This window comes from Leuciscus leuciscus (genome assembly GCF_965113295.1).
Source record: "Leuciscus leuciscus genome assembly, chromosome: 9".
NCBI classification, from domain to species: domain Eukaryota; kingdom Metazoa; phylum Chordata; class Actinopteri; order Cypriniformes; family Leuciscidae; genus Leuciscus; species Leuciscus leuciscus.
Genome location: NC_138733.1, coordinates 12,001,860 through 12,017,433, shown reverse-complemented (window position 1 = coordinate 12,017,433; position 15,574 = coordinate 12,001,860). Strand labels below are relative to the sequence as shown.

Here is a 15,574-nt window from a genome sequence, read left to right as displayed (position 1 = left end):
TGAACGAAAGTCTTACGGGTTTAGAACGACATGATGGCAAGTAATTAATGACAGAATTTTCATTTTTGTGTGTGAACTCTCTTTTAACTTCCAGACAAATGACTCCCTAATGATACTAAAAATCCTACTATATTTTCTCACATTTTATTATACTATATAAATGTTGTCCATCATTCCCATCCATTGTCACCTCCGCCTTTCGCATCCTAAAACACCCAATTTTATTGGTGTCAGAAGTTTTATATTATAGCATTAAATATTAAAAATTAGAAACAGAATTTCCACTACCAAAACACTTCAGTTCACGTACACCAATAATCTCCTGATTATTCGAAAGACTTGTTTCATTCTTGTCTATAACCAGACAGAAATAACAGAGCCATCATGTTTAACTGAGCTGACACCGGGTCAAAACTGCAATGCTGAGAGAAAAACACGGATAAGACGGATCAGTGTACAAGTTGCATTTTATTATTACTCTCATAAATAATGTAAAGTACCTTTAAGTAAAATGAAAAGTATGGGCTATATCGTAGGCTAATCCTGGAGCTCAATCCAAAAAAAAAAAAAGTTTATGTCACACTGATGGATTAGCAGTGGATCTCCTTACTTCCCTTTCTTTCAACAACAACAACAACAACAAAAAAAACTTGGCCTACGTTTCCCTTCGAAATCCCAACATCATAAAATAATTACGTTTGTCAATTATGTTGACGTGCTCACCTTCACCTGGTGACGGGCGCTTTCGAGACAAGCTTCGTGAAGCTTCGAAACCTTTGCGAATCATGTGTTTGTTTCGAACTAGTGATTCGGATCGCTGCAAGTGTCACGTGGTTTCAGTAAACGAGTCTTCATTACGTCATAACCCATGATGAGCCACTAATCTATCAACCAGCTGTCTCTAGAAATGATTTACCTTTTCTCGGGTCATTTAATACATTTGAAGGCGTTTAATGAAATTTGTAGGCTATGTTTAAAAGGAAAAATTGTAGTTAAAAGTATCGTAACTGTCTGATTAACCGCTTAAACAAACCCTACAATTTAATAAAATTATATTATAAAGATGGTATTAGATGATTTGTTAATTGCATTTAATATATTTTACACCTTCAATAAAACCTTTGGAAATGGTTTGTAGAAAGGTGTTTTATGCATGTTTTGGCTGCACTCTGTATTTTGAGAAATAAAATATATGATCTACATCTGTTTTTTATTTATTTTTATTCTAATATAACACTTTAAGGAATGCGAATATGGGGATTAAATATGAACAAAGGGAAAATAAGAGCTTATACAAATAAATTCCATGCAAAAAAAAAGCCCTCGTGAGACATGTACCGTGACCGGAAAGGGACAATTTCAGTTCATTATTTACTGTTGTCGTGGGCGGCCACGACAAAACAAAACTGCCGGTCACCTTACGCACACAAGCGCTTGTTTCACTATATTATTAGTTAAGACGCTGCATAGACTTCAATTGGTTTTCTGTCACCTAACCAAACATACATGTGCAAAACACTAGACATGTTTTGGCCGATTTATAAGCCTTTTCAAATAGCAAGGACCAGTAAAATGTCCTCACGAGACAGTTGTCATAATTTCACTATATAAGTGAAGACATTTGGACCTCACAAATAGGCTATAGCCAAACCTGTACTCACACAGCAATGAAAGCGACATAAACATGAATATTTAACAACTAATATCATTATGAGCAATAAAATTGAGGTCTTAGTGTAATTTATATTTAAAGCTAACTTTGAACGCTTTCTGTACGCTATTCTTCAGAGACCCACAAGGTGACGCCATTAACCCAAAAACTTAATAATATAAACCAGAACACAGATAATATAAATATAAATAAATCATCAGTAGGTTCAGCAAAACTCAACATGATGACCATATGAAAATACACTAACAAAAATATTACTACATCAGAATTGGCAAGTGATACAGCAATGAAAAAGGAGCAGTCTGCATTTGGGTAGAGTTTTATTTTTATTCACATTTCAAAAGTCACAAAAGAACAAAGTGTCTGCCATCTTGCGGGTTTTCCACCGCCACCCGGAGGCCCAAAGCACAGACTGCTCTGGCAGACATCAAATTCATATAAAAATCAGATCTGTAAAAATCTGCTTCACAGACGCCGCGGCACATTTCATAGTCGCATACTCGCGTTTATACGCTAAAACATCTGAAAACCGATTTAATCAGCTTCGTCATGATTACAGCTTGGGGGGACAAAAAAAAACAAACAACAACAGAAAAGATTTTAAAAGATCTCAGGCACTGTGGATGATGCGTATTAGTGAAGACTGGTGAAAGAATAAGGACTTGTTTTCTGGAATAAAATACAATTTTAACATCATGCTGGATTTATGTGCAGAAAACCAAGTCTATAATTTTGAGATAAAAGTGAAGGAAAAATCATAATCATCAGCTCTTAAGAAAATTATTTCCATGGAAGACATGAACTTGAGTCATTCTCAAACACAAACACCTTATTGTTACAATCACCTCATAATCATGTATAAAAACTAGATACTCGTCGTCTGGCTGCTCAATCCGGTAGCGTCCGTCCCTATACGTCACTCGATTAACATCTGTGCACAGCACAAAGCTTCTACAGTCCTGAAGTCACCAGCACCGGGGATCATTTCTGAGCGCGTGTCCAGTTATTTGGCTGTGTGTGTGTGTCTCACTGGTACTGCAGGTAGTTCTTGAGTGTCTGTGGCAGTGGCAGAGACTGGATGTGATGGATTCGGTGTCGACCCAGAGCCTGTCGCGCCGCTCTCCTGCACAGCTCCATCAACGGCAGGGGTTCAGCTACGGGACACAGCAGAGGTCGGTTAGGGGTCAAGCGTCAAAGACCTCAAACGATCACGTGAAAACACTCGTTAGGACTTCAAAGACCAACATCGACTCTAAATAAGCTCAACGATTCATGGTTGTGACACTACAAACAGCAAAAGAACTGTTAAAAAGCCAGCCAATCACAAGAGAGGCCATTTGGTAACACTTCAGTATAGGGAACACATTCACTATTAACTACAACTTTTGCCTCAATAAACTCCTAATTTACTGCTTATTAAATGGTAGCATTTAAGTTTAGGTATTGGTGGATTAAGGGATGGAGAATAAGGCATTAATATGTGCTTAATAAACAGCCAATATACTAGTAATATGCATGCTAATAAGTAACTAGTTAATTGGTGAGAATTGAACCCTAAAATAAAGTGTTACGGACATTTATATAGAGAATAATGGAAAAGGGTGGCAATGTTTGTAAAAGATATTTGCGATTTAATTTGACCCACAACTCACAAATGTTTAAACTACAGACATATACGGTTGAAAGTTAAAGCATTGTGGGACATTAGTGGAACTTGAGGATTGACTTCATACACTACCATTCAAAAGTTTGAGATCAGAATGATTTTTTAAAGAAATTAGTACTTTTATTCAGCAAGGTTGCATTAAATTGATAAAACGTTGAGAGTAAAGATATTTATAATGTTACAAAAGATGTAAAGATTTCAAATGCTGTTCTTATGAACTTTCTATTCATCAAAGAATTGTGGGGGGAAAATGCATCACGATCTGCACAAAAATATGCAGGAGCACGACTGTTTTCAACATTGATAATAATCAGAAATGTTTCTTGAGAAGCAAATCATCATATTAGTATGATTTCTGAAGGATCATGTGACACTGAAGACTGGAGTAATAAATTACATTTTAAAATATATTCAAATAGAAAACAGTTATTTTAAATTGTAATAATATTTCATAATATTGCTGTTTTTACAGTATTTTTGGTCAAATAAAACCCCAAACTTTTGAATGGTAATGTACATTCACTAAAAATCACCGAAATACCAGCTGATTTTAAGGCACAAGCAAAAACATTAAAGAAAATTGATGTTAGTGAAGAGAAAAGATCATGCAGCACAGGAAGTCTTTGAATAAAGGATATGCTAAAATTTATAAAATTGATGGCATTATTTATTCATTAAGTGTGACTTGCAAATGCAAATTTATTTAGTTATCTGTAAATGGGCTTTAGGGGGGAAATACATTCATGATCAGTGTTGCAAGACCCATTAAAAGTGCATTTTCAGAGACAAATGTTAGGAAGCATGCTCATGTGCATCATGCCAACAATATGGGAATGATTTCATAGGGACATAATTTTTTTTAAATCTGCCATTACAAAAAAAGCACTAGATGAGCTGCACATAAACATGTTACAAATGGTTGCGCAATTCCTCACATCATGAAGCAACAGCAAAGCTATGAACCACATCTCAGCTAGAGGCTGGAAATACACTGCACGTCTTTTGCCCAGACTTAGTCAACGAGTCGATGCTAGTTGCGGAAAGTCATAGACAATCTGCAGATTCGAGCTTTCAAATCAGATTTCACAGAAAATATTGTGTGGTCTATGACGGAGACGGATACAGACTCTGTTCTTTTAGCTTCAGACTTTGATTCCATTCAGTCTGAGGCGATCAAACATGCTTGATATTTTGAGTCTATTTTAGTGCACGTTGTTTTTATTTGTCATGCGTTGTTATGTTCGGAACGACTTGAAAGTATTTTCGTCTTTATTGTATAATACCCAAATTTAACTTTTATTTACACCTAGATAACTATTATATTATATATTTGTTTACTATAAGCGCGTGCTGCAGTTTTGTGGCCAGTGACTTGAAATGCTTAAGCTCTTTAAAGCAATATGAATTCTGATTGGCTGTCAATAGCTGAATTCAATAGCTAGTGACCAAACTAAATAGTCACATGTAACCACGTCAACTTGAATTGAATTGAATGAATTGGTAAAATCTGATTTAAATTTCATTCGGAGGGGTAGTAAGGTGTAGTTAAAACCTTGTCTAATCTGTTCGAGAGGACATGTAAACGCTTGAATGGATTGAAAACTGAAACCGGAAAGTTCTGCGCGTGTGCAATGACGTAGAAATGGCGTAGTGACATATGACAGACAGAACGAGCTGTTAAAAAAAATCTTTTAAAAGTGATTCCAACGATATTGTTCCTCCGTGCCTTTATTGTTATAGTTGTGGTGTGGACTTCTCTATTCTAATACAATTAGAATGATTATTAAAACTTTATAGTTATAGTTATCATTCTTGGTGTGAACGGGCCTTTAATTTGTAACAATGTAGTCACTAAAGTGTGTGATGCCTAGTGTTATAAAATCCGTTTGGATTTTAAAAGTAGTGTAGTATATTACAGCCTTAAAGGGATACTTCACCGTTTTTTCCTATTAAACTATGTTATTCCCTTAACTAAGACGAGTTGATACATACCTCTATCGTCTCAGTGCGTGCACTAAATCCCTCTGTCTTGCGGCGAAACTTTGTTAGCCCAGTTCATTTAATATGGGCCAAGCAGAGAAGCTACCAAACACCTCCACGTTTTCCCTATTTAAATACAGTTACTCGCGAAGTGTAACTCGACCTAGGACGGTGACACAAAACAAAACGTTGCGCTTTTCTAAGCGTGTAAAATGGATAACTATTTTGTATGGCGGAATACCATAGCAAGTGCTTGTAAGCACTTCGACTTGGCGCAGTAATATCTTCACTAGAGGGAGCAGGGGCCGGTGAGAGGATTTTTCACGAGTGAAGATATTACTGCGCCAAGTCGAAGTGCTTACAAGCACTTGCTATGGTATTCCGCCATACAAAATAGTTATCCATTTTACACGCTTAGAAAAGCGCAACGTTTTGTTTTGTGTCACCGTCCTAGGTCGAGTTACACTTCGCGAGTAACTGTATTTAAATAGGGAAAACGTGGAGGTGTTTGGTAGCTTCTCTGCTTGGCCCATATTAAATAAACTGGGCTAACAAAGTTTCGCCGCAAGACAGAGGGATTTAGTGCACGCACTGAGACGATAGAGGTATGTATCAACTCGTCTTAGTTAAGGGAATAACATAGTTTAATATGAAAAAACGGTGAAGTATCCCTTTAAAAGAAGCTCTATGTAGAATTTAGAAACCCTTGTTATTAGTGACACCGGTGGCCATTAAGTGAACCGCAACCAGCAACTTTACACTTATGATAGTTTGTGTATAAAGTAGCCTATATCTGAGACTATACAGATCTGACTATATGAGACTATAGTTTGAATGAATCCCTTTTCTTTGCATGACATTGACATTACAGTACAGAAAATATTTTTCGACATTGTATAAGCATTCGTTTCATGAGTCACAGAACGGATGAGAGGCTCTCAGGAGCGTGTGCAAATTAGATTTTCCCAGCAAAAACGTCTGAGCCCTTCACATAAAAATTAGTCTACAGGCTTTCATAGACAACCTGGGAAGTCGGGGAAGGTCTCGTTTTTTTTAAAGTTTTGTTACAAGTGGTTCACACATCGGCAATAAAAAAGCGATTAATGCATAAAAATTCGTACATATAGCCCCTTTAAATCTAAAGAGCTGGCTTCAAATCAACATGCATTGCCCTTGGATACGGGATTATGGAAAATATGGGAAAGAAGGAAAAACATAAGTAGCAAAACCTGAAAATGATACATACGGTCTAATCCGTTGATGTAGGTCATGCTGACTTCACAGTGACCCCACACGGCGCTGACGATCGGGTACAGCCTCTTTCCTTTCAGTCCACGAAACGCCACACCCAGGTAGTTCCCGTCGGCGCAGAATCCCAGTGTGCCTTCGTCCATGTCCAGCACCACCAGAACCTCTTCAGGCACGGAGAACGTCCCTTCCTCATCCTCGTCTTCAATAAACTGCGGGTACGACGGCGCCGGGCCGGTCTGGCTCTTTCTGTCGTGGTACAGACGGCCTCGTCCCAAGTCCCAACCCCAGGATTCGGCGTCACTACCGACTAGGGCGGAATATCCGACGGCTCTCAACGGAGCCAAAGAGGTTGAGACCCCGACCACAGCGTGCGTCCCGCGCTGCCGAATGGGCCATCGCAAAGTCCATGCGTGCAAGCCACGGGTGAAGCCGACTTTTCCCCGCACACAGTCCGTGCTTTGGGCCACCGGGTGGCGGTGGAACGTGAGCCGGTCTTCGTCTTTGATGAAGAGGTTGAGCGAGCGGTCGTCCGGGTTCCAGGTGTGCAGCAGCTGGGTTTCCGGTCCCGCCGGAGGCATGTCCAACAGCAGCTCCAGACGGCCGGGTAACGGGATGCCGCGACTACGGAGCGACGCACACACTGGCGGATACGCCAGTTCCCCCGTCTCCGGCTCATCCGCGGATTTCACCACACCCGACACCCTCTGCCCCATCACGGCCCAGCCACGGGCATCAACAACGACAGCCGGGGTTACCTCATGAGCAGGGTGGACCGGAGAGCGTCAGCCAATCAGAAGTGACAACACTGTCCCATGCACGAGAAGTTGTCCGGACCGGAGTGGGCGGCACTGTAGAGCAAAATGAAAGAGAGTAAGGATGCTTGTGACATTAAGTTCCTGCACTTCAATCAAACTAATTGCAGACTAGGTGCATCAATTACAAGGTTGTTCTCGCCTGAACTCATAAGCACATCATCATCATCATCATCATCATCATCATTCCTGACACATCAGTAAACAACATGGAGGAAGGGCTAATTTTTGCCCTGAACAGGAATAAGAAAAAAGATAAGGACAAGCAATACCACATTTTATTAATTAAAAGTTTATACTTTACACTCAAGCAACTTCTCATGCAAACAATATTTTCAAACATACACTACCATTAAAAAGGTTTTTTAAAGAATTCTCTTACATACAGCCTTGTGGAGCATAAGGCTGCATATCAAAAGCAGAAAAAAACTTTTGAAATATTATTAAAATATTTAAATAACTGTTTTCTAGTTTTCCTGTGATCAAAGCTGGATTTTCAGCATCATTACTCCAGTCTTCAGTGTCACATGATCCTTCAGAAATCATTCTAATATGATGATTTCCTAATCAAGAAACATTTATGATTATTAGCAATGTTGAAAACAGTTGTACTGCTTCATATATTTGTGGAATTGGTGATACATTTTTTAGGATTCTTTGATCAATAGAAAGCTCAAAAGAACTTAAAACTTTTGTAACATTATAAATATCTTTACTGCCAATTTTGATACATTTAATGCATCCTTGTTGATAAAAGTATTCATTTTTCAAAGCTTTTTGAAGAGTAGCATTATCATAGGCTTATTGAATCAACTCAATAAGGGTAACGCCATTAAACTAGAATGGATACGTGTACACTAAATTAAAAATATATATTAATATGAATAATTTATATAGTATAACAGATCTGAAACCTTAATATTACACTTAATTAAATATTTTGCTAAAACTAGTTTATTAAGCAAAAAATGTAGTTCTACCCAGTATGGCTGTAAATCAGGAAAAGGCGAAAGAAAAAGTAAAGTAAAGTAAAGTAGGCGCTTCACTAAAGAGACACTCCTCAAGACGGAGATGAGTTTTCACACCATCTGAAGGAGCCGCGTGCGCTCACACTCCACCGGGAGAATGAGGGAATCGGTTGTAAACCTGAGAAGACCGCGCTTTCACAAGAGTGTGTGGATCGGAGATGAATATTCCCTCTTGAGCTACAAAGAAAGAAACGACAGCACGTTTTGTTGGAATCACTGACACAAACGTGCAGTCAGGGCCAAAAAGCAAACTTGCACGGTCCAAAACCTAATCCAGTAACTCATTTTCTCCGGAAAAAGAGCCACATTTGTCACAAGTCCACATGGGGTGTGCACATTTCCCATAAACGCCCTCACATGAAGAGCACGAATCATCACTCCAGCTGCTTCTGTTACTGAACGGAGCATCACAAGAGCCAAACACTTCTCAGGAACTGAGATCGACTGGTCTAAGCCAAACAAAGACGCCTACATCTTAATAAACCAAAACGAGATGAAAGCAAGATTAAACAAAACAGAAAATGAGAAAATGCTAGGAAAAAGAAACTTGGATTTCTATGATAATCAAAAGTTACATTTTGCCAAAAGCAAGAATACAGCTACTAATCAATGTTATAACCGGAGTGATAAAGAGAGGAGATGTTGTGAGGGCGAGGGCAAGTTAATCACAGCACCTGAAATGACACACTGAGCAGGTACTAGCCTACATCTGGATTTCAACTTAGTGACTGTAAAAAAAAGTATGTTTTTTATAGTATGAATATGGGTAGTATGTACTTAGTAATAGTATGTACTTAGTAGTAGTAGTAGTTGTAGTAGTATGTACTTAGTAGTAGTAGTAGTTGTAGTAGTATGTACTTAGTAGTAGTATGTACTTGGTAGTACTACACTGCCATTCATAAATCCTCTCCTGTGGCCTCATGGGATTGTAAAGTGTCCCTCGAACGCACGCTTCAGAATCTCGCCAGAAGTAGTAGTTCATCCTGGGACTTTTTCCCCCTTTTGTTTTTCGATTCTACATATTAGGGAAGTATTCCATTTCGGACGCAGTGAATGTCTGATGCAAGATTATGAATAAAATAATAATGATGATGTGCACGGATAAAACAAACACAGCAATATTCCCTGAAAAGAGTTGCCAATTAGATTTCATGGTGACTTTAACATAAAAATTAAGAAATTAAGACAGCCAAATATCAGTATTGTAATTGTACAGTTGTACCGCAAGATAAAATTACAGTGAATATTACGACAGTAGCATTTCTTTTTAATTTGTTATAAAAAAATTATTAATATATATATATATATATATATATATATATATATATATTTTTTATTTTTTATGTATATATTTTACAGTGAAATTATAACAGTAATATTTATTTTGTTATAGCATTTATAATTAATATAATTAAAAATATTTTATAGACAATGATTCATAAATCACAAAATGTTTGGCCAAATTGTGCAGCCCAAAAAAACAAGCACAGCATTGAACATTTTTAAATAAATAAATAAATAAAAATCACATAAAATGTATCTCAGCAAAAAATAAAATACCATTTTTTTTAAATGCTAAAATTAGATTTTTCCTCAAAATGGCAGCCCCAGTTTCTAGTGTGAAATGGTTGGTTACTTAATGGCTCAAGCAAACCCTCAAGTCTCTAGATATTGTTTGGGTATCTCATTTCACTTTTTCCCCAACCAGTTGGCCAAGATTATATATCCCATCGCTTAGAATAGTAACAGCACATATCATCCACAAGACACACGATTTGAGGAATCATTCTTATCTGGAGCTCCAAAAGTGTGGGATGAAGTTCAATGCTAAGGGTTACGGGTTTGTTCAAATCAATAACTATGAACATATATAGTAATAAAAGCGATCTGAAGAATGAGATTTTGTCAAGCACATATAAACACCGGATTACTCCACACAACAAACACACAAGAACAGTCTGAGCTTACCCTGCATGCATTGCTTCTCCTGTGTCAGCAGAGAGCAGGAGAAAAAGGGAGAAAATGAAAGAGAAATGAAAAGGGGTAAAGCAGTTCACAGTGGAGAGATTCCAGAGCAACTCTCCTCCCTTCAGCCAAACACTGAGCCGCCTTTCCTCTCTCTATCTCTCTCACACACACACTCGTTCATCCAGAACACTCCTCTCACTCATGACGATGGTGATTCACTGGAATGAACTGTGGTGTAAGTGTGAATAACTGAGCAAACACTTACCTTCCAGATCACTGCAGGACTGAAGGAGGACGAGTTGTATTAGGCCTTGAACTCCTGCACAGAGACAAAGAGGAGTTCTGTTAGGAAAACTGCTACCTGTGCACAACCAGAACCAGGAGTGGACACTTCATCAGTCAGCACACATGCAGGAGTTTGTGTTTCTCAGAGAGTAAAATAAGCGCATCTTTTTCCATTTTAATGTAAACTAGGGGTTGCACTGACAAATCGATTAGTTTCTTGTGAAGAAACTGGTTTTATTGTTATATTTTGAGTAGTATTCTACAGTGTTCTTATAAAGCATATACACACACACACTATATAGTGTGTGTGTGTGTGTGTGTGTATGCTTTATAAGAACACTGTAGAATACTACTCAAAATATAACAATAAAACCAGTTTAATAAACATATATATAGCATTTCATAATAATCATTAAAAATTAAGCTGCATTTTATAGTAAAACATTCCCAGGACGATTAATATGAATGTATTAACAATGAATTGGTGCAATGTATTTAAGTATTAACGTTAATGTAAAAATATACTATTATTCAAATATAATTTACATTCTGCATAATATCCCTTATACTGTGCATGCAGAAATTAACATTAACCTACATTAATAAATGCCTTAAAATAATTACTTATGTTAGTAGTTATGGTTACTTAGTAACGGTACCAAGTGAAGTGCATTAACTAATATTAACACACTTAACAACCATAAAAAAATAAAATAAATGTATGCATGTATGTATATATATATATATATATATATATATATATATATATGAGTAAGCAGAGTACATGACCTTCACCAAAAGCAGCATGTGTGCCTCATTACAGTAAACATTGACCCGCTGATTAGTCAACTAGAAAGAATAAGCAGTCGTGCACGGCCTAGTGGACACAAAAACAGCTGGTCAAGCCCGACTACAGGACCGCCCTGCCCTCCATCTGTCACATCTGCATTATTCATGCTTGCAGTGTCCTACATTAATAAGATATCGAAAACTGTCTGATCAACAGAGATGTGATGCTGTGATGCTGTGGAGCATCAGAGCCATGTTTGAGTACAGTTGTATAAGTGAAGTTATTGTACATAGTGTTGATTTAACACAAGACTATCAGTACTGATAACTTCTTTAGGAGTCAAGATTTTATGTATAAGAGCAGAGCAACACGTGGTCAGCAGAGGTGGACGGTAACAAAGTACATTTACTTGAGTACTGCACTTAAGTACACTTTTTGAGTATCTGGTACTTTACTTGAGTATAATTTTTTCTGGAAGCTTTTTACTTTAACTTCCCTACATTGGAAAGACAAATATCGTACTTTTTACTCCACTACAATTCTGTCAAGGTCCTTGAGTAGAAAGGGGTAACATCAGTCGGGGGATGATTTTGGTTGGAAATGAAAGTCGGGTTGACGTCAACCTGATTTTCATTTTCAACCACAATACAACGTCTGCAACGCTGGAGATTAAAGGACAGAGATTAAAGGATAACTGTCGCCAAAATGCAACCTATGGTATTTTTGTTAATCTACCAGAGTCAAACTTTCGTGTGAAAGCATAATTAGAATGGAAACGCCATTTTTAAGTTTGACTGTATTTTCGTTCAAATTGCCTTTTGAATGTGTCGAGCCTTTTTAGCGTTTTAAAAATAGCTATTTTTAATGCTATCATAGTAGTGCCGCAACCACTCCCATTCAAAATTCAATTTGACCGAAAACGAAAATACGGTCAAACTTAAAAGTGGCGTTTCCATCCTAATTATGCTTTTAAACTAAAGTTTGCATCGGTTAGATTAACAAAAAGACCCTAGGTTGCATTTTGGCGACAGTTATCCTTTAACGTCAATATGACGTTGGAATCTGACATCAACCTGATTTTTATTTTCAACGTGGGGTTTGGTCTTCTAAATGCGAATTTTGTCATTGTTTTGGAGCGCACTAGCTTATAGATAACAGTAAGGCTAAGATATATTTCATACTAAAAGCCAAAAAACTTTAAATAGGGCACTATTTGAGGGAACAGCCATTTGGGTGTCCGAAACCATTGTGGACATTATTGAGTGCACTTATTCAATTCCACATTCAATCCCACTACTGGAACTGTGCTCTAGAAATACATGTGATATTGATATGAGGGTAGGCAGGCATAGATTCAGAGGCATAAGGTACTGTAAGTATTACATAGAACAATGCAACAGTAATAAAAATGCATTGACATTTACTTTTGATACTTGAGTACTTTTAAAAACGAGTTGAAATATTTGACTAGTAGTATCTGTACTTTAACTCAAGTAAGGAAGTTGTGTACTTTGTCCACCTCTGGTCAGTGACTCCACCAGCGTGACATTCACAGCCAGTCACAATGAAGTTCAAAGGTCACACAGAGTTCAACGTCTGGTCAACGAAGACCCCTGAAGCATGTGTTTGTGCTTCCGTGACGACCTCATCCTACGTTTGACCCCGGTGATCGGTACACGTCTTTGCATGAGCCATAAAAAAGGAGAGAAGAGAACGAGATGAAAGAAAGAGGAAACAGCGCTGGGACTTCCTGCTTCCGTCTGTCTCGTTCTGAGCATGCTCGTAAAATGACCGAGCAGAATGACCTCAGCTGAAAGGAGAAATGACAGCGCTGTCGCTTTAGAAACACAAGACAGAAGCTGAGAAAATTAACTTCTGGCCTCTTCATGAGAAGAGCCATATTATAATAAGCATTGGCCTTAAAAAAGGCTGCATTTAAAATAAAACGGCACATTCCCAGAACATTCCAATTCGGGCTAAAATAGGCTTTATCACTTTGCAGTAATGTTCAATTTTTTATTTTAAGATTTAATAATCTATGGTAAATGCATGAATAATATAATACTGTTCAATGTTAGTTTACATTCAACATAATACAACTTATAAAATGCATCATGCATGAACAAGAAAATTAAAATGTGGTCTTTTTCAGTGGATGGTCAACAACAGCAACACTATGCAGAATTAAAGTTCCTTTTTAAACACTCAAATTATTGCATTTATCTGAAAACTGGGCAACACTTTAGTTTAGGGTCCAATTCTTCTCACTATTAACTATTTGCTTATTAGTATGCATATTACTATGTTTATTAGTACTCAGTTATAAAGCACATATTAATGCCTTATTCTGCACGATCATATTCTACATCGCTTAATTCTTCTCAATACCTAAACTTAACAACTACCTTACGAACTTTTAATAAACAGTAATTAGGAGTTTGAGTCAAAAGTCATTGTTAGTGGTGAGAATTGGACCCTTCTCTAAAGTGTTATCGAAAACTGTAAAAAAAAAATATTAATACAGACCCAGGTGACCAAACATTTGAATTTAAAAGATATCATATATATTTGTAAATTGTCTATTTTGCATTATGATTTTCATTGCAACATTTCGATAAAGGAATGTGCTTGTCATGGAAAAAAAGTGCAAATGTCCCAATGCAGAAAACTAATGACCAACAGTCTCTGTTCGAAAGCATAGGCATACTGCTTTTTTCATAAGTAAAGTTACAGTTCATACAAACCATTACAATCAAGAAGAGACAAAACAACAACTGTCTTCTGAAAGCAATCTTGACAGAATATTTAGTTCAACTGAACTACTCATTTAAAAGCACGATGCTAATTCTGATTGACATATGCCAAGTCTTTATTTGATGAACCCTCCGACCTTTAAAGGAAACAAAACTTAGAGCTCAAACAAACACACACGTACACGCCTATCTCAGTGCTTGTTTGCATAAGGGTTGATTTTAAGGTGCTCATAATGAATAACGAACATATGCAAATTATACAGGTAATGGGAAGCGGGCAATGTTTTAAAGAACAAAGAGGGATGAGACAAAGGGAATAGAAAGAACTTTGCAGAAGTGACATCAGCCCACACTAAGAAATAAACAACACGTCTGAATCATTGCTGACATAAATAAAAAAATTAAAAAAAAGTATATACAAAAGAGTTTAATAGTCTCCCCCACTGTTCACCAGTGATTAATTCATGCATTTCACAATATCTGTGGTAGATAAAAACACAGGGAGGGAAAAAGCATGATTAGATTATCTCTGTAACTCTTTCCACTGTGACCTTTACACGTAAACACTCATGGAAATTGACACACAAACCTATTTTCAAAACATCCCTTTTTCATTTGCACTGCCTGACTGACAACGTTTTTCCCCCCAAAAAAGAAGCCTTGAACGAAATAATTATTTAGACACATCTGTGCAAGCGAAACAACGAGTTTTAAAGCTGGATAAGGCCAAATATGTTGCTGGCATTGTGGCACAATTAAAGAGCCAGTGTATTTGCGGCATGAAAACATGTATGACATGATCCAGAACTAGAATACATAATCCTACAACGACCCGATACTGTCCTGCGGTTTCAGCTGCTTTGAAACAATCTAACGCACAAACACAAACAAACCAGCCACGCGCTCATCTACTTACTCTCGCGAGAATCCCTCGCAGCTTCAGCGCAGACAAAAACACTCGCCGCCAGTCCCGAGATTTACACTTCTACACTGTATACGCCCGTATATAACGTGTCAAATTCGTTTAAAACGAACTTTAATGCTGAACGAACGCGTCGGCGTCCTGTCGCTCGCTTCCGGCGGAGAGGAACAGACCGCGAGCTGACGGCTTTTGTTCCGCGAGCTCCTTAGCGAGTGACGTTACGCAAGGCCAGTGCGAGCTGATTGGCCGCGTTGACGCGAGGGCGATGACGAAAGCATGAAGGGATAGGGAGAAACGAAGCTTTTCGGAACTCTGAATCATTTGAACCAATTGCTTGGCAAAATGATTCACTGAATCGAAGCGCTCCAAACACCACAGACTGGCTCAGTTTTAGCTGGTCAAAACTGCGCTAATGCAACAAAACCTCAGCTCAAACTCAGGTTTTAC

At 37.7% G+C, this 15,574-nt stretch overlaps 1 protein-coding gene across 3 annotated transcripts; it reads right to left on the bottom strand.

Moving 5' to 3' along the window:
• Positions 1–1,975: 1,975 nt before the first annotated feature.
• spsb4b (splA/ryanodine receptor domain and SOCS box containing 4b) lies at positions 1,976–15,362 on the bottom strand. Of its 3 annotated transcripts, XM_082181241.1 has the most exons (5): positions 15,122–15,362; positions 10,643–10,696; positions 10,378–10,396; positions 6,565–7,417; positions 1,976–2,826 (listed from the first exon to the last, which is right to left on the bottom strand). In XM_082181241.1, the coding sequence occupies exons 4-5, from the start codon at positions 7,280–7,282 to the stop codon at positions 2,699–2,701; spliced, it is 846 nt and encodes a 281-aa protein (XP_082037367.1). In that variant the 5' UTR covers positions 7,283–7,417; positions 10,378–10,396; positions 10,643–10,696; positions 15,122–15,362; the 3' UTR covers positions 1,976–2,698. The 3 variants fall into 3 exon arrangements, with proteins under 3 accessions (XP_082037367.1, XP_082037366.1, XP_082037368.1); XM_082181240.1 differs by lacking the exon at positions 10,378–10,396; XM_082181242.1 differs by lacking the exons at positions 10,378–10,396; positions 10,643–10,696.
• Between the last annotated feature and the right edge of the window lie 212 nt (positions 15,363–15,574).